The sequence below is a fragment of the Ctenopharyngodon idella genome, chromosome 15, assembly GCF_019924925.1.
Source record: "Ctenopharyngodon idella isolate HZGC_01 chromosome 15, HZGC01, whole genome shotgun sequence".
NCBI classification, from domain to species: domain Eukaryota; kingdom Metazoa; phylum Chordata; class Actinopteri; order Cypriniformes; family Xenocyprididae; genus Ctenopharyngodon; species Ctenopharyngodon idella.
In genome coordinates this window covers 30,795,224-30,814,489 of record NC_067234.1, presented here as the reverse complement: position 1 = coordinate 30,814,489, position 19,266 = coordinate 30,795,224, and the positions used below count along the sequence as shown (strand labels likewise).

Sequence of the window (19,266 nt, the reverse complement as noted above, 5' to 3'; positions counted from 1 at the left end):
GTGGCAATGTGGAACAGGGAACATGAGACAGGAGCGACAACAAACTGAAAGTCCATGAACAGAATATAATGGTGACACCAGGAACATTCCAGAAAAAACTATGCATACTCCTCACACTCATTTAAGCTATTTGGTACTTTTATATTTACCTTCCTTATCCACAATTGTTCCATGTTCAGTCTTTGCCAGTCTGTCCATGTCGGTTTATGATTGATGCTCTAAATGTAAAGATACTATTGAAAATGCAAATTGAAAATGAGCCTGGATGATGGAATACCGATGTAAGCATGTTCTGACAGAGTTCGATGCTTGGCCCATGTACTGTTTTTTCACTTACTCTAGGTAATTGCATAAATACAGTTCTTGGCAATTAAAGGGATGTTTGGCATGAAGAATGCCCCCTGACGGCCCCAGCGTTTGATGACTAGTGCCCATTGTAGTTGACATGTTTTTTTCCCTGGAATTAGACATGTGACTGCATGTGACTAATAAGTTCTGTAAATTGATATTTCTTTTATAGACAACAAGAAGGGTCATAACCCCACTTTCAGGAATTGATGCTAGTGTTTACAAAAAGTTTTTTCTAATCCAGTTGTTTAGTCTAACCAAAGTCGGTGAATATGAGATTTCTTTCAAATTTCTTTCCCATTGCTGACCCTTACTTTGTAAGTAAACATCACTCACAAATTCAAAGTCATTGCAGGTCAGAATTAGTTCCAAAAGTTTTATTATTGCCTCACCCGGTCGTGACGCATCCAGGTACTTGTTAAAGCAATCCCAGACTGCCTGAAAGCACAAAGGTGTTTCAATGTAAGTGTATAAGCAGTCTACATCTAGAGAGATCAAGATCGCCTCAGGAGGAATTTTCAGGACTTTTGTCTTGTCTACAAAACCTATCCTTTATATAGCTTGCATGGTGGATAAACACTAGTTTAACACTATAGGGTGTCCCGGAGGGATAGTTGGAGTGGACCATTTACCGCAAGGTTTATGGATTTTTGGTAGTAAGTAGAAACATCTCAGTCTCGGTTCTGATCTCCTCTGATGGTAAGTTTGGAGTCGAGGATCATGATTGTGCTACAAGTGTCTAAGTTTGTGCAATTTTTCTCAACGAACTCCAAAATTTCCCCAGGTAGACTCTGGGGTGGGAGCATCCAATCTGATTTCTTACAGAAAGGTAGTCAATCTTTGTATTTTCGCATGGAACTGGTTGATATCTGCTAAAAGGGTCCTCCAGTCATGGGGTTTTATTGTGAGGGAATAAAAGATAGCCCTGTATCTGAAAGCTTCAGTTGAACCGGGGTTAATTCACAAGTCTCAGGCAGATTAACTACTGTTCAGCTGCTTTTTTGTTTTTAGTTTAAATAGTTCAGCCAATGGTTGAGCACGGCCCTGGCTGTAGCTGGAGTCCAGTGGATCTTACCTGTTCCTGTCCTAAAGTCTGCCCATGGCAAAGAGGAATGCTTCGGTTAGTTTTCTGAATCAGCTCATTCAGGAGCTTGATATTATTAATGAAGTGGGTCAGAAGGGTCTTGTCGTAACTTGTCGTAGGGGACATGAAGTACTGCATTAGGAAATGCCTAGGCCGTAGCTCCAAGCATTTATTCTAGGCTTTTCCCCAAAAGCACCAGATTTCCCTGTTCCCTAAAAATACAAATATTTCTCCTAGTACTCTCTTTAAATAAATAATAATTAATTAATAATTAATACAGTTAATACATTTTTTTTTTTCATTTCAATAATATCAACAACAAACTATCAATAAACTTTTAAAATTGAAGCTCTGCAATTGACATAAAAACCCTTTTCTGATATTAGTAACATTTTTATTTAATATTTTATATAATGTGATCATGTTATTAAATATAGAAGACTCAAGCTACACAGCAGCTCTGCAAGAAAATATTTAAAGAGGTGTGTGTGTGTGTGTGTGTGTGTGTGTGTGTGTGTGTGTGTGTGTGTGTGTGTGTGTGTGTGTACATCTGCTCCAGCCTGAAATGACCTTGTTAAATTACTGTGGCGGTTTGTGCTGCAGGTCCTTCAGATTTATGAGTGAGTGTGTAATGGGGAACACAGAGTCCAGGTGCGACCGAAGCTTCAATCTCAAAGGCTCCATAACAATAATAAAAATATCCAATACACTCACACAGCCAGCTACATTCAACTGAATATAGCATCCAATTTTCTTCTACTGTATACCAACAGTGAGCGAGTGTCGATGTATGTTATGGAGGAACCTTATCGTGCAACAATAATCACTAGAATAGAAGTGTTAAAAGATGATCCAAGTCTATGGGACTAACTAATTAAAGTAGTGTGGCAGCAGCTCACCTGTTTTCAAAACAGTCTAGCCTGTCCAGTAATGAGCTTTTTTTCCAAACAGCTTTATATTATGTTGCATTGCATTGGGAAGTCCTATGCATTTGATCAAATTGGTTCATTTGTATGGTTAGTTTCAGTCCACCTTTTTAAAGGCGGTGGCATCTAATGCTATTTCATCAACACAAGTTAGACGTATATTTCTGTATCAAATACACTCCTTCAAGTTTCGGAAAGTTTTTTTTTTTTCTCTCTCTCTCTTGAGTATGGCCCTGTATCACGTCATAAAGGGTGGAATTCCTTGGATAGGCACTTCTCCCTGATAAGCGTGCACACACACATCACCCAGAGCAAGAGCAAGAGCACGCCCATCAACACGCTTCGTTTGGGTTACGGAAGCCAAGAGATTTTTCAACAATGTCACCATAGGAGTGTGTTTTTGGTTGTGATTGAAAGATTACCTTTTTCAGCTTCCCAAAGAAGCCAGTGTTAAGGGAACAGTGGATGCAGTTTGTTTTTCCGGGGCAGCAACAGAGTTGTGCATGTATGTTTGTTTGTTTCCGGAATTTCGGAGATGAATGTTTTGTAAACAAGTCCCAGTTCGACGCTGGATTTGCAGATCGGTTGAGACTTGAGTCCCAGCGATAGATCCCTGTGATGTAGCACACATGGTTCAAATGAAAACACAATAGACACTTTGTTAAAATCTTTATTTTGTTTGTTTTACTTTAGTAGCAGTCACATGGAAGGTGCACATTCCATGATGACTGCTGGCAATGTGAAACATTCAATGTAGTGATGAAATCAAGGAATGTGTGAATATTAATGTGTGTTTCTGTGTCTTACCGGTTCCTGGAAAGCCCAAAAGGAGTGGCCCACGAACAGGAAACCAGTTTTATGGCATTCTGAAGGGGAGGAGTTACCCAATTAAGGATGTGTGGATTAAAATATCTTTTATATGTATACTTTGATGAATTATTATGGGGAGAAGCCTTTGGTTAAAGGAAAACTTCATTTTGGGTGCGACTTGTGAGGTTGAAAGTCTATGTGAAATGTACTGTTTAACAAATGGAGTGTTATGATTGGTCCGTTTGAATACTAAGAGAGGGGGCCAAGAGTATAAAAGAGCAGAGGAAATGTCTAAACGAAAACGAGGGGTGTTTGTTGGAACAGTAGCCAACTATTTTGTCTTTTCTTTTGTTTTTTTGTTATGTGTTGAGTTGTACTTTAAATAGTTTTTTTATTTAGTTTTTTTTTTTTTCCTGTGTTAAATTTTCCCTTTCATTGGATAGGTTGCCTCGGCTTCTGCTACGTCTGTTTGAAACTTGTGGATCATGAAAATAAAAAGAACTTTCCTTGGACTTTTCTGGAGTTTTGCCACTTCTTTTTGCTGTCAGTTAGCCACTGCATTGACCATCTTACCACAATCCCGGTCATGAGTCAGAACCGCAGGCGGTGAATAAAACTGTTTTGTTGTCAATCGGTGCATAAATGCATATAATGTAAACAACACAAACGTTTTTGTTCCCATTTTATTTATAATGATGTTGCAGCTTGCAGACGATCGCTACGCAAAAGCTGCGCATGCACGTGACTCTTTCATATTTGTACGCACAGGAGAACTTCTCACGAAAAATGTATGTCTAATTCACAATAACCTGCGTACACACATGAATCTGTTCATAACTTCATTGTAATATTAATGAATTTGGGGTATTCTAAATGAGCGGTTGTGTGCACAGGCTTAGTAATTTGCATAAAACACACCCAAACCATCTCCATATAAGGGCTTTCCACACAACCATTCCTTTAAAAAAGATTTGGTGTAGGATTTACTTTGAAACAATTTTTACTCAGAAATTGCTAGTAAATTTTACAAATAATTACAAAGAAACGGCAAGTAACACATTGAATTGAATTTTTCGAGGTGGCTAATTCGTACAAATTCGTATGACCTCACTAGTATGAATTCGTACGTTTTTTGCTAAATCGTACGTATTACGAGTTGCCAAATTCGTATGAATTCGTACAAATAACCTACCCCTAACCCTGCCCCTAAACCTATCCTATATATGTACGAATTGGTCATGAGACAGCATTGGGTTTCACTTGTTCCTACATTTTTTCATAAATGTAGAATCGATTTTATTCTGGAAATCAATGGTTAATCATGATTTGTTCGTGAAAACATGCCTATGCAGATTTCGCACACAAATTTGTGGGTATGCACTGTAACCCATAGTGCATTGTAAGTGATCCATGACACAGGTTACCATTAAGGACTGTATAAGAGAAGAACACAGAATATATTCACTTCCATCATTCTCCCCATGAGTGCAAGGCTTGGGGAACCCCCAAACATGGGTCTTAAAGTAACATTTACCCAGAACATTACAGCACGCTTTGTGAATTAGACCAATTTCACTTCTGCCATCGCTCTGAAATCTCAATCGCGATGGCATCAATGACGTCAAACATCACAAATGTCATAAGTTTACAGATAGTCTAAACCAGTGGCAGACAAAGTGTTCTGCAAAATACCATACTAATAGACAAAAAGGCAACCTAAAACGAACAATGATCAGAAAACATGCTCACTGTCCATGTGAGACGTGTGGAGTGTGTGAGCACGTGTAATGATCTGCATCTATCAAAGCGGAGCGTGTAGAGTGAAGCAGAACCTCTCACTGTGGGCCAACGGCTCAGCCCGGGCTCATTTATTACACTAATACACTCCAAATCATCTCACAGCTCTCTATGTCTCCACTCCACCTCCTCTTTACTCCTCTGACACTCACTGTGGCTCCCAAATATAAGTCACTTTGTCAGCCTTAGACATCTGCAATAAATCTCTGCCATCAAGCTCCTCAACCCAAAATCAATGGCTAATTTCAAAGCAGCGTTTTATGAGTTTTTGCAGGTACACATGCACAGACACGCAGTGCTAATGGACTGCAGGCCTTCGGGATTCAATGGGATCAAATGTGTGAACCCGCCTGCAACCATTAAAATACTAGTAAACCCTAAGCTAATAGGTTAATGCCAGCACTGTTAAAAGAGAGCATGTCGATCAATGCAGGAGTCAGGACTGCGATTTACAATCCGTTCCCAATGCTCCCTCACACACTACCCGTAAATCCTACTGTCCGTTAGCGTCTAATTAGAAGAGACTCAATGACGGATGGGGAAACAAGAGATGGGGGGCAGAGATGAAGCTGTCATATATTTTTTCAACACTCGAGTCAGTGTGAGAAATTATGAAACAATCGTCCAGAGTGCTTACTCTGCGATCCCACAGGTCACAATGACAAATAGGCCTTCATCCACTAACAGAGCCACGTCTTCCAACACCGGCTCTGAACTACACATCAGCTCCAAACCTCAGATTAGACTTCTGCCACCAACGCTTTGGTTTATCTCAGTTTTAATGCTTTTACATTTAAGTTTGTTAAAACAGGCGAAAAAATCCCACAGATGAAGATTGAAGGAGGAAACTGAGCCACAACTACACAAAACCAAGAACCCTTTTCACCATGCTAAGTAAGGCTGGATAAGACGATTTTCAAATCTTAACCGATTTTAAAACTGTGGGAGACCACAGGCATAAAGGCAGTTTTAACTGATTTTTAGCATTATAATCCTCTGAACGCACACACTAGAAGATTCATCTGGACCGCGAGACCACACACCTGTCGATTGTAGAAACATTTTCACAAAGATCTCACAGAGACTCGTGAGATCAAACGTTTTGTTTTATGGGAAGAAAAACAAAAAAGAAAAAAAAAAGGAATTATTCAATACTCCACTTTCGTGGTATGTTTGTGGCTGCCAAGTTTCAACTATAGAAGCACGCAACATCTGGTTGGTGAAGCTTGCTCACTCTCATTGGCTATCGCGGGTATCACATCAGAGGTAGTAGTCTCACGTAGCCAGACCTTGAGACTGACGGCAGAAGGTCTGGTCTCTATCACAGCTTTCATTGGCCAAAGACCGCCCAAGAGGACGTTTTACTGACATGTAACGCAAACAATCACAGTTCATTTTGCTCTGCGTCATGTTTAGGGACATGAAAATGTAACGTCGATGTCCCTGCAATAACAGACCGGTGCGCATGGACGAGTTTGTGATCCTCTGTTTGTGATTTACACTAGTAGCAACCCCTGGCTTCCTGGTGTCTTTCCACCCCTAATGGAGTGAAGTAACCAGAATACACCAACTCTGGCATCTCTTCACACCTAGTGGAGTGAAGCACTGGTGTCTTTTCATTCATGTCTGAGTGTGCATCCTCATCATCACTCCCCTACTCTTTCAATCTCTTCCATAATCAGCCCTAAACAGACACAATAAGATAATAAAATGAATATTGTACAAATATGAAAGGAAATAATGTACTTATTAATTACACTGGCTAAAGGAAGCATATATAAGTCAAATAATAGAGGACCCAAAATTGAGCCTTGAGGAACACCACAGGATATGATGCAATTCCTGGAGCTGTAGGTACCCAGTGTAACGCCGTATGCCCTGCTACTTAAGTAGGATCTAAACCAGTCTTAGACAGGACCTGATAGACCGACCCAGTTCTGTAGTCAATCGAGTAGAATCTCATGATCAACGGTGTCAAAAGCAGAACTCAGATCTAAAAGAACAAGGACTGCCAAGTTACCTAAGCCCCGAATAACATTTAAAACCTTATTCAAGGCTGTGTCTGTGCTGTGGTTTGCCTGGAAGCCAGACTGAAATGGTGGTTTTCAGTTTTCAGCTCATTTTAATGTTGAATTATTAAATGTAAATAAAATGCAATATAATATTTAAATATTTACATCTTTGAAATTGAAGCACCAATAAGAGAATTTAACAGTGGCAGGTTTGGGGGGCAGTAACACCATGTCCTACCACCTTTGTCCTGTGGCAGCAGTGATGAAAAGAGTAATTTATTGTGCCATACTGTTTCAAACTCTTCAAATCTTGTTTCAAATCATGTTTCAAATGGTTTTGATTTGATAGGAATAATTTTTGCGAATTCAAAATGATTTGATCCAATCCACAATGAAATTCAATTTGATTTTAATTCAAGATTCAGTTTTGTACTTTTTAAGTGCATTCATGGGATTCATTTAAATGCTTCTAGGTAAGAAAAAGAAAAAAAGAAGAGAAAAAACGGTAACACTTTATTTTAGGGTCTTTTAACTAGTTGCTTATTAGCATGCATATTAATAGAATATTGGCTGTTTATTAGTACTTATAAAGCATATATTAATGCCTTATTCTGCATGACCTTATTCTCCATTCTTAATCCTACCCAGTACCTAAACTTAACAACTACCTTACTAACTATTAATAAGCAGTAAATTAGGAGTTTATTGAGGGAAAAGTCATAATTAATAGTTTATATGTGTTCCCTATACTAAAGTGTTACCGAAAAAAACTACTTAAGTTTGTATATTGTACTAAGAAACTTGAAAGTAAACACATAAAACATATACAGGCTGCTTGGAATATAACAAAGAGTGCAATGTGCTGATAAAATATTTTAGACCAAGGAATTTTTTTTTTTTTTTTTTTTTTTTACAAAGATTTATATTAATCTCTATGAGTATTCTTGGTTTGGAAATAACAATTTTAACATTTTAAAAATATCATGGGAGTCAGTAAACTAATCCAAATATTACAATATTATCTAATGCATTCCATTTCCTCAAAAACAGCAGCAACACTTTACAATACGGGTACACTTATATGCATTAATTCATGCTTAACTAATGAACAGATAATCACAAGTTAATTTATGACTCATGAAGAACTAAACCATTCATTAATGATTACTGCATCAGCAACTAATAAATAGTCTATATGATTAATAGATTAAGTAATATATGAATTGTTATTAATTAAATGTGTCTTAATGCATTAATTCCTTAATAACATATTTTATTAACTAATAGTGTAAATTAATGTGTTAATTACCACAATTGGTCAAAGCCATGTATTTAAACTTCCAGTTGTCTGCTTTAATTAATCATTAACTAATGATTTGTAAATGTATCATTATGTTATGACTTTACTTGTTGAGGCACATGACTATTAACTAATTGGGTTTTAAAAAAAAAGGGTTTTAAAACACAAATGGTGATTATAATGTTTGCTATGTGTCTGATTATACATAAAATATCAAGGATTGTGTACGATGATGTGCTCAGAGTATGTTGCTATTGAAAAACAGGTTTAACTGCTTATATGGACGAAATGACTTGAAGAAATGAAATTTGCTTAATGAAATTCAAAGATCAAGTCTGCAAAATGATCCGATCTTCCCATTATGATTTGTCAGGTGACAGACGCAATGAACGAATCCCCATCACTATTTTAGAGTGTTTCATATCTACATCATTTACCACAGAGATACAGAAAATATTTAATTTCAGTCATGTTCACATAATGAGAAATAATGTTAACTGTTTTTTGTTTTTTAAATAGTTATTCTGTTTTCATTGGAGTAGATCGAGTCCATCAACACCCCAAATCTTCACAGTCGTTTCCTCTTCATGGTTTTGACTTTTCATTCAGTTTTGATTTATATGCTGTTGAATGATTGATGATCTTGTTATTTTACATGAGCATAAGCAATGCTTCTATCGCTTGTTTCTGCTTTTTCGCCTGTGTTTTGATCCGGAGATTCTAAATAACAGTGGAAAATTCTATCAACAGCGCATTGATAGTTAAAAAGCCGTTTGTCAGTACAGTTCCACAACTTCTCAGTTCTTCTAACAAGAAGCACAATTGAATAATACAGTGTTTTATATATAAATGCGGCACATCATGCTGAACTACTGACGGCTGTCATCAGCACAAACAGAGAATCACAGCACAGAAATAAAGATCTTAGAGTTCTTCACAGAGACTGTCACCATCTGCTCTGCACACTTCAATCTGAAGCTGGATGTAGGAAACACAGAGCTTTTGCCCCAAATAAACACCAGCAACTGAAGAGAAAACCTTCAGATTGAGTGACGTGAAGGTTGAGCTGTGACCTGTTTACTGCTGAGTGATCCATTGCACCGACCTTTCACACAGATCTATTATTTACACGCTCAGCCCTGAACACACACACACACACACACACGTATTGTGTGATGCAGTTGAGACGGTCAAAACCTCTGAGGTTGGACTGGCCAAAACCACCATTTTACAGATTTTTACAGTGTGTTTACAACCAGCTACTTTTCATGCTAAGATCATTTTAGCTTAGATAATCGTTTGCACCATTGTGGAAAGTGTCTTTGTTATGTCAGTGTTTTGTATTTTGAGTCGATTTCTGTGATATCTTTGTCCAAATAGGCTTGACAAACTTCACAGATGTTTTTCCCCTATAAATAATAGCAGATTCCTGATATAAAATGGCATCGTCCATTATGAGCATCTCTAGCAGGAGAGGATGGGCAGTAAACTGTGATCTGAGGACTCTAGCATCATGTGTGCGGAGACATGAGCCATTATCATCACAGCTCATCAATAGACTAATGGAGGGTGTGTTTGTTCAAGGCCTTCAAACACTTTCTTCCATTAGTGATCCTGTATTGGAAGTGAGATAGGATTTTCTTTATTGCTTATCGAATTGTACATTAAATCCTCCTCCGACTTATTAGTGTGTGTTTGTGAGGACTGTGAGTGGGATTCGCCAGATAACTGTAATGTTGTAATCTTATCACAGTGCTTGGCTAAAGATTTGATGCATATTGCAATTTTAGTCTGTGTCTTGCAATATACCAAGAATTCCAATAACTCTGATTTATTAAACTTTTATTATTTGGCTTGAAAATGACAAAGTTTCTCCATGTGCCAGTGCAAACGCTTGCTTGAATACTGATCTTGACATCTTGAGGGCACATTTACAACAATTTACTAAAAATGGAAAAGTTTTTCCTTTGTGTTTCTCACGTGCAGATGACGTTTTCAAAATGATCCCCGTTCACACGGATCCGCAAAAATGACTAAAAACGCTGTATTATGCTGTCAGGCCAGTAGTTGGCGATGTCAGCTTGTAAAGAAACTAAATGACTATAGACTGAACATGATATACACATGCACATGACGTCACCGTTTCAAAAGTTTGTGTTTTCAGGCCCCCAAAACACCGCTATCATGTTAAATGAACGGCCAAAATGCAAACTGAAAACTGAAAAATTGAGTATGATTGCATAATCAAACACCAGATTCAGCTCATCAGCTCATTATTAGTGTAGAAGCCCTTTACTTTTCCACAAATTCTGTTTTCTGTTTTAATTTTTTTTTCTCGATTTTAATGGGTTAGTAACATAGAAAGTCTAAAAATTTAATTCATAAAATTGCTAAATTGGTGGTGCCCTGTATGAGACCAAATATTACACTATTATCTGTATTCTATAAAGCACTATATAAATTTGACTATTTAATTTTATTTTTTAATCAAATGAATGGGAAAATGCTGGTGAGTCTCAGAGAAATGTCAGAGCACAGATCATGTGGTGTTGTCTCATATTCACCTTATTTTTTAAGTTGTTTCCTGTGAATGTGAGACTTCTGATTCATTAGTTAAATAACTAGAAGAATAACAAGTTTATAATTTGTTAAAACGATGAAGTCCAAATAACTGGAAATTTTATATGCGGTTAAAATACATGATGTTAGCCTAAATATATATTTTTGTTATGGATTTCATGTAGGGCTGTCAACGTTAACGCATGCAATTAATTCAAAATCTAATTTTATTCATTAATTTATTCACTAATCATTAATTTTAATGGGTTAAAATAATTTAACTCAAGCGAAGCAAATAAATCAATGAAGCACGTGAAATTGCATCACTGAATGTAATTTACATCACACAGTTAGATGATCTTGAAGTCTGGAGTTTATCACATTGAGCATCTATGTAGGTGGAAATTTCTATTCTAACCCTTTAACACAGTTTCACTTCTCTGTTTGCCATCGGATCATTTTAAGCCGCTAAACTCCAGGAAAGTTTTCAGTCCAATTATCCAGTAAGCGAATTCATTCAAACAATCAGTCCAAAGCAGTGCCAATGTAAAGAAAACCAGGCTTTTTTCATCAGAGATGGCAGAGAAAACAGTGACTCGCGGCCAGTTTTTAGTGAATTATTCATTCCAGTGTGTGCTTTGCTTTCAAACACTATTCTGTGATTGTTTCTGAAGAACACGAGCCTCAACCATCACACTGTGTGAAAGACAGACTGAATGGAACCGCTGTACAGCCAGATGATACGCAAACTGCGTTTCTCGGCTGGATAAAGCAAACCAGCATCTCATTAGTAAAGTTTTAATGGATGTGGACTAGGATGTGGAAGGTAAAGACGATTGCAGTGATGTACAGGAGTCGTACAGTAAGTCTATTATATTGATGTACAAACAAACCATGTATGAGCGCTCTCAACACACTGTATTTATGCACAGACACATATCAGTTCATTCACGTTGTTTCCACACACTTTCAGGATAATGTTTTTTTAATTGTGCTTTGTTGTGCATAAATACATTAATTATATGGACTCCTCATATTATTTGGTGTCCTTTTGGAGTCTCCAAGAAAGACACATTACCTTGAGAAAAGCTTTCAGAAAATATAGTTTTTGAATTGTAATTAATTGCATAAAAGGGTGCAATTAATCGCAATTAACAAATTTAATCTATTGACATCCCTACTTTCATGTTTATCTGATTTTATGTTTTCGTGTTTTTTTATCGTGGCAATCATAGGGCCCTTATCAGGGGCGGACTGGCCATCGGGAGTACCGGGAGTTTTCCCAGTGGGCTACTGGACAATGTGGGCCGGACCGTTACAACGTAAATATATATGAAGAGTGAATTATAGTAAATTTACGTAGTAGGCGCAGCCCACTTGAGGCATAAACTCTAATCTGTTTAGTGTGCTCAGTCTGTCTAAAGGCGCTCGTCAATGTCAAAACGTTTGAGATATCCAATCAAATCGAAGGAGGCGGGATTTACTGTCCACAGAAAGCGGCACTTTTTAATGCTTGAAGAATGCGAGCCGAGGTAAGATAAGCACGCAGCTGAACATGACGAGACAATACACAGCAATATTTGCCGACTGTTTACGATAAAAAAATAAATAAAAAATGTTAAACAACGGACATTCATTTCCAGGGCTGCAAACTACTTCTGACCTTTTTGGATTTTTCATATTTTAATGCCATGTCAGATAATAATGAATGTTTGTGTAGCCTGTCTGTTGTCAGGATTTCGTCAGTAAATTCACAATCATTTGAAAATTATTTATAAAACTTGAAATATCATTCTCAAACTTACACTAAACATGGCAAAACCAGCAACTTACATATTCAAGTAGCCTATGTCCCGTGTTAGAAAAGTGTCTAAAACTTATAATTTTCTAATTAGTTCACATTCATTCGGCTATTTTACAGACTGGCGATCAAAAGTTTGAAATAGGCTAAGACTTCTTTAATGTTTTTGAAAGAGGAAGGCGGAATTTATTTGATCAAAAATACAGTCAAATAGCTGTTTTCTATGTGAATTTATTGTAAAATGTAATTTATTCCTGTGATCAAAGCTGAATTTTCAGCATCATTACTCCAGGCCTCAGTTACGTGATCCTTCAGAAATCATTCTAATAGTCTGTATTTTTCATAAACATAAGGATTTTACACTCTTTTTCACAATTGGAGCTCTATTCCATAAAATGACAGTTGTCAAGCTCCTGAAAGGGCAAACACTATAACCACTAGAAAGGCACCATAAAACAGTCCAAATTCTGCACTACATTCTAAATCTTATAGACCAGACCAGAGCATTGTTATGGACTGATTTAATGGTAGGTATTGAACTTCAGTGATATTAAAGTATGGAAAAGAGATTTGAAATTTTTTCAAAATTATTTACTATTTGCCATGTGCATCAGGAAAGACAAATAATAACAAAGAAGTATGCCAGTCATTCATTAATGTTAATGATAATTTCAATCAATAATAATAATTAAATATATATATATATTTCTGTATCAATAGCATTTATATTTTTATGTTATAAAAAGTGGTGTAAAAAATTAATGAGCTGGTGGGTTTTATGGTGAGGTGTGTTGTAGACCGGGTGTGATGGGTCGCTTTGTGCCAGAAAGTCCAGGGCCACTTTTTTGCCCCAGTCCGCCACTGGCCGTTATTGAGACTGCAAAAGCTGAAATGGGTGTGTCAGACCAAAGACACGTTCAATATGTGCAAATGTGAGATATATGTATTTAAAAGCACTGCACTGCAAAAAATGTCAAAGCCTTGACAGGCAAAATAAAATAATCAATACATATATCATTTAGTTTTGCAGTAGTATCCTGTATAGTTCCCCTGAAATGAGAAAGATGATTTCTGAATTATTGAAAACGAATGCACGGCGGGGCAGAGGTGGTAATGTGGCCCGGCATGAAGCAAAAACATCAGCATTAATTTTCAGTTCATTAATTCAGCCGTCCAGACACAATTATTCCACTCATTTCACACTTAACAAACATAAATGTTAATCTCAAGATTAGCACATCATCTCTTAAGATTAACGCCCTCAGAGAGCTCTTTCTAACATAAATGATTAAGCACCTTGCATAGAAACAACCCAAGCCACTGTTACTAGTCTGAATCCAATGTGGTGAAAACACTCAGAATTACTCAACAGCTGTGCAATTATACAACATTAAAGGGGACCTAATATGCTCCTTTTCACAAGATGTAATATAAGTCTTTGGTGTCCCCAGAATGTGTCTGTGAAGTTTCAGCTCAAAATACCCCACAGATCATTTATTACAGCTTGCAAACCTTCTGAAGTAAACTAATACTACTAGATTACAGTAACTGGTAAGTCTAACAGCTCGAGCTAGAACGCAAAGCTCACAAAAGAATAAAGCCGAAGAAATTCAACAGCAGTAGCCGCTAAAGCTACAAGAATAAAGGATTCATTCATCATTCACACAAAACATGATTAAAAGGAAAAGGACCATGTGTCGAAGGTGAAGACATCTGAATATCTCATTGTACAGGATAAAGTGGTACCATAACAAATTAATAGCACAATTTTGGGATAAGGAGATTGATATGGTTCAGTTGTGCTAAAATAATGTTATAACACTGCTGAAAGAGCTCACTGTACAGGACTCGACACTTGAGAGCTCGTGAACCAATGAAACTCAGCATGAAAAAAACCATGAGAAACACACAGATTTGTGGGAGGACGCCGCTGTCAGTGAAGACTTTTTACTGTGTGCTCCAAGGCAAACACAACAAGACAATCACTACTTCATTAATCAATCAACAATATTCACCTAATTAAGCACTAATTACAGACCTGGGCATCCGGCCAGCACAGAACTAACAGTGAACGCTTGCAGTGTAACATCAGCGCTCCTACCTCAGCGAGGTCCGGCCTTGGGTCAGTGCCGCTGCGGTCGGACAAATCCATCTCCTGCTGATGAGTCCAGTGATTTCAGGAGTTTGTCCGCTGTGCTCGTGCTCTAGGGCAAAAGGCCAGGCTCTGTGGATTCTGGGATACAAAAGGGAAGAAGGTGATCTTTTCAAAGGTTTAGATATTTTGGTGTAACATACAAGGAACATCTCAATGCGATTTCAAAGTTCTCACAAACTAAATTCAATGAAAAATCTATTCTCTTAACAGATTATCGGTGTCATTTTTAAACAAATGTTTGAAATCAGGTTCCATTCCTAAAAGCTTGAAAATGGCCACTGTCTCTCCAGTTCTAAAAAAACCTTCACTGGATGCATCTGTTTTAGCACATTTTCGGCTCATATCTATTTTACCATTTATTTCAAAGGTAATGGAAAAACGTCTCAGGTTACTCATGTAACCATGGTTCCCTGAGAACAGGGAACGAGACTCTGCGTTTACCGCATATGGGGGAACGTCACACGTGAACCGATGTCTGAAAGCCAAGGAATCAAACCACTCCAATCCTATTGGCTGGCGACAGCCTATGACATCATCATAGCGCGACCCGGAAGTATAAAAGAAGCGCCTAGAGAATCAGTCAGTATCTTATTGTCTTGAGGGACTGTTCAGCAGGCAGCCCCGAAGCATGGCAAAGCAACGCAGAGTCTCGTTCCCTGTTCTCAGGGAACCATGGTTACATGAGTAACCTGAGACGTTCGCTTTCGAAGGGAACTCAACTCTGCGTTGACCGCATATGGGGAACGATATACCCACGCCGCCATGCTTGAGGAGAGTGCATGCCAAAATGGCTAGACAAACGTCCAGCAGTTTCGGGAGAAACGCCAGATAGCAACTCACCCTCGGGTCACACAAAGGCTGTCAGTGACAGCATTCCCTACGGCCAATAGCCCAAGCTGAACCTCAAAGAGGCCTTCCGTAGAAAGCCTACCAAGGCTGCTCAAAGGCTTCTGGGACCAAAACCTCCACAGAAAGTAGGTCCCTTTAAGGGAATGTAGCCAAGGAACCGAAGGGAACCCCCAGCCAGTCACTAGAAGGGGGACATGGTCACCCCAATGCCACCAGGGAGGCCGACCTAATCTGACATAGGACAAATTCAGTCTTGGCCAACCCTGTCTGAATACAGAGTCTCAACAATGCATTCTTCAGAGAAGACAGCAAGTAAGAGCGACTGCGAGAAAGGCAGTAAGCAACTCAAACCCACGCGTAGAGACGGGCATCCTGGAGAGCAAAACTCAGCTGAATGCTATGAACTCTCATATCGAGGGGAGTACAATCCACTCAATCCTAGGATCTACTCAGTGCCTAAAATTGCACTGAGGAGGCTGTGCGCTAAGAGACCCTGACAAGGGGAGCACAAACCAGGCTGGGGCTGATCCTCAACGGGAGGCCTCATGGAAGCCTTACCAATGATCAGCTTAGGGAGCTAAGCTTATGGAGGCCAAAGAGGGGCCCACAACATGACAAAGTTCTACAAGGAGGTTAATAAGTCACCTGAGGCCCTGGCCAACCAGCAGTGTACTCAGCAAAACACCTCTAACTCTCTCAGCAAGAGGAGTACACTGTTACATACACCAGCATGTTCTAAAAAGGAGGCCCCGAGGGCCTACTACTTGTAAACACGCAGTGTTAGTCTAGTGGCCGCTAAAATTCTAGGAGCAAAATAGAACCAGCATATTTACGAGGTAGCTACTTAGCTCAACTAGAGTTAAAGGACAAACATAAACCATGCTCAAGGAAGTAAATGTAGAAAACCGAACAACAGTAAGGTTAATTACAAAAACACACCCTAAGAGGTCAGCCACTCAGAGACATACTCAGTAAAAACACTTTTTACTCTCAGAGTGAGAGGAGTACACAACCGAACTCCAACATGCTACACAGGAGGCCTAGAAGGCCTACAACTTGTAAACAAGTGGCATCAGCTAGTGGCAATCATGACCACATCAATGGTGATGGGTCATCCAAAACCCAAACAGAACTGTGCCAACATGTAATCTGAAAGGAGGCCTAAACATGGCCTACAACTCCCGCCACACGTGGCGCCAGCCAGTGGTTAAAGCTAAGTCTACATGTTCCAACAGGCAATGTTCCATAATAGGGGTACAATGAAATGCTAACACGGTCTAAGGGAGGCCTACAAGGCCTACTACCTCAAACAGACACAAGCATAAACCTGTGGCAGTGCTAAACTAAGTGAGCAAAACTCATGACCATATACCAACAACACTTGTAAACACAAGCTGCAAAATAGAAGGAGGCTAAATACATTAGAGCCTACAACTCCTACAGTTATATGCAATATAGCTGTTGTGGCAATGATCACCTAGCGGGAGCTAACAGAAACCAAACTGAAAATGAGGCTCTCTACACTCAACCTGAGTGTGCAATCCAACAGGTGATGCACTCAGTGAAGCACCAAACCCTAACCGGGGAGTGCAAAAGTCACCACGCTCTTAAATAGAGGCTAACACAAGCCTACTATTCTGAGAACAGGTGCTAACCTGTGGCAGTACTAGAGTAAAGCTCACATACATGTAGGGCAAAACTAGAACTCAGAGCAGAAAAAGCTTTGTAAATGCATGCCATCCTAAAGAGGATAAATGCTCTCACCAAACAGAGCTACAGATCTGTACTGAACCCTAGAGGACAAAAGCTAAAAGCTAGCACCGTAACTCAAACTTGAATGTTAATTCAAGGGGCTCAGGGGAAAGACAAATCATAGCATAAATGAAGTTCTAGAGAGTGGGGCCACTGCATAAACTTATCTACGCAAAGATAAGGGCCTACCACCTGAGAAACAGCACCAGGGAGGCTAATAACAGCCTGCTACCTTAGCTGTTAACCTCAGTAATTGCACCTACATAAAGTAAGGGGAAATGGGCATACGGCCTAACAACTCCCTCAGGAGGAGGCCAGAACTAGGAACTATACAACCTAACAATACACAGGTGGCTAAACGGCGGCCATTTTGTGGCCTGCACAGAAATCGTTCTAGCCAGCCTAACAACTTCAGTCTTCCCAAAAAAAACCTAAATTTTTACGGCTACATGCTCAGGAAAAACTATACAGGAAAAACAAGGTCAACATATTTAGAACATAAATATATAGACCCAGCTTACCTTTCCTGCGGCTCGAAGACCGAAGACTCCTCCTCCTCACTCTTTCCATAAAGAAGGATGGAATCTAAGGTTCTTTAAAGCCTAAAAGAACTTCTTCACTATCAAGCCAGAAGGCGGGCATTCAGAAAAATTCATCATGTGCCCAACCATCAGCCTAACTGTTAGAAACACCTGAGCATGTTAACAGTATCCAAAAACAAAATCCCCGGGGGCGGAGGAAGAAGGGGCGAGGGCAGGTGTACAGTTGCCCTCGCAAGAGAGGGGTTCGATCACCGGCGCAGCTGGCGCCTGTGTTCGATCACCTCCCTCAGATCCTGCTTCTTCCTCCTCGCGTCCCGCCGCTTCTGCGACTTGCTCCTAGGAGGAGGAGGAGGCGCTCAAGCGGTGACACTGGACCTCTGGCCCTGCCTCTGAGCCTCGGCTCGAGACAGGCCAGGACCTCCCGGCTGTCTGGGCCCAGATTTGGATCTAAGCGGGATGCAGGTTCTAAATGCTGCTGAGCGCGCCTTCGCCTCCCTGAACTTTCCGATCGTGCCATCGTGTGCAATGCTGCACTAGCCTGACCTGCTGCCGCATATGCCCTGCCGTTCAAGCTTGATGTAACTTTAAGGAGCTTAGACGGCAGGATCGGAGCTTTTAGTGTCGGTGCACTCCCCGTGACGAGAACATCTCGTCAATAGGGGGCATCGACACATACCCATGCTGGCTCAACCCTTCAACATCAGCGAAGTTCGCCCGCTGATGAAGATGAATGCGAGCCGAGTATGGGTTCTTCCATGCCTTCTCGATCTCAACGTGTAGATCAGGAAGGAATGGAAGGCTCACTGGAGTTACCGGGTAATGGCCGGAAAGGAACCGCTCGTCAAGTCGTCCGCGTGTGGTTTCTTTCCTGACACGCTCCCAAGGCAGCTGCAGCTTGCCAGAAGTGCGTTCCATAACCTCCAGTAACTCAGCATACGCTGGGCAGGGAGGCCTAGAGGAAGCCGCAGGCTCGCCTGCTTCTTCCTCCACCTCCCTTTGAAAGGGAACTGTTTTTACAGCTTCAACCTTTCCTAACTAATAACCACATCTTTGAAACATTTCAGTCTTTTGAAACATTTCAGTCAACATTTCAGTCAGTTATGCTGGACCTGTCCTCAGCCTTCGATACTGTAGATCACGAGATCCTCATCTCCCGATTGGAATCTTGCATCGGTCTGGGGGGAGGGGGTTAAGTTGGTTTTTAACTAATAGAAGACTTTCTGTCAAAATAGTAAGTTTCACCTCCTCTATAGACAACTTATCCTGTGGTGTGCCTCAGGGCTCTATCTTAGCTCCTGCTCTTTTTTCTATTTACTTACTTCCCCTGGGCT

The 19,266-nt window shown here is 39.7% G+C and overlaps 1 protein-coding gene across 1 annotated transcript in view; it reads right to left on the bottom strand.

Annotated features, from left to right (window-relative positions):
- The window catches only part of schip1 (schwannomin interacting protein 1), a 216,368-nt gene that overhangs the window by 183,413 nt on the left and 13,689 nt on the right, over window positions 1-19,266 (bottom strand). Inside the window, exon 4 of the mRNA XM_051863770.1 lies at window positions 14,739-14,870. Coding sequence (XP_051719730.1) covers window positions 14,739-14,789 — 51 coding nt within the window. The 5' untranslated portion in view covers window positions 14,790-14,870. The remainder of the gene's footprint in view (window positions 1-14,738; window positions 14,871-19,266) is intronic.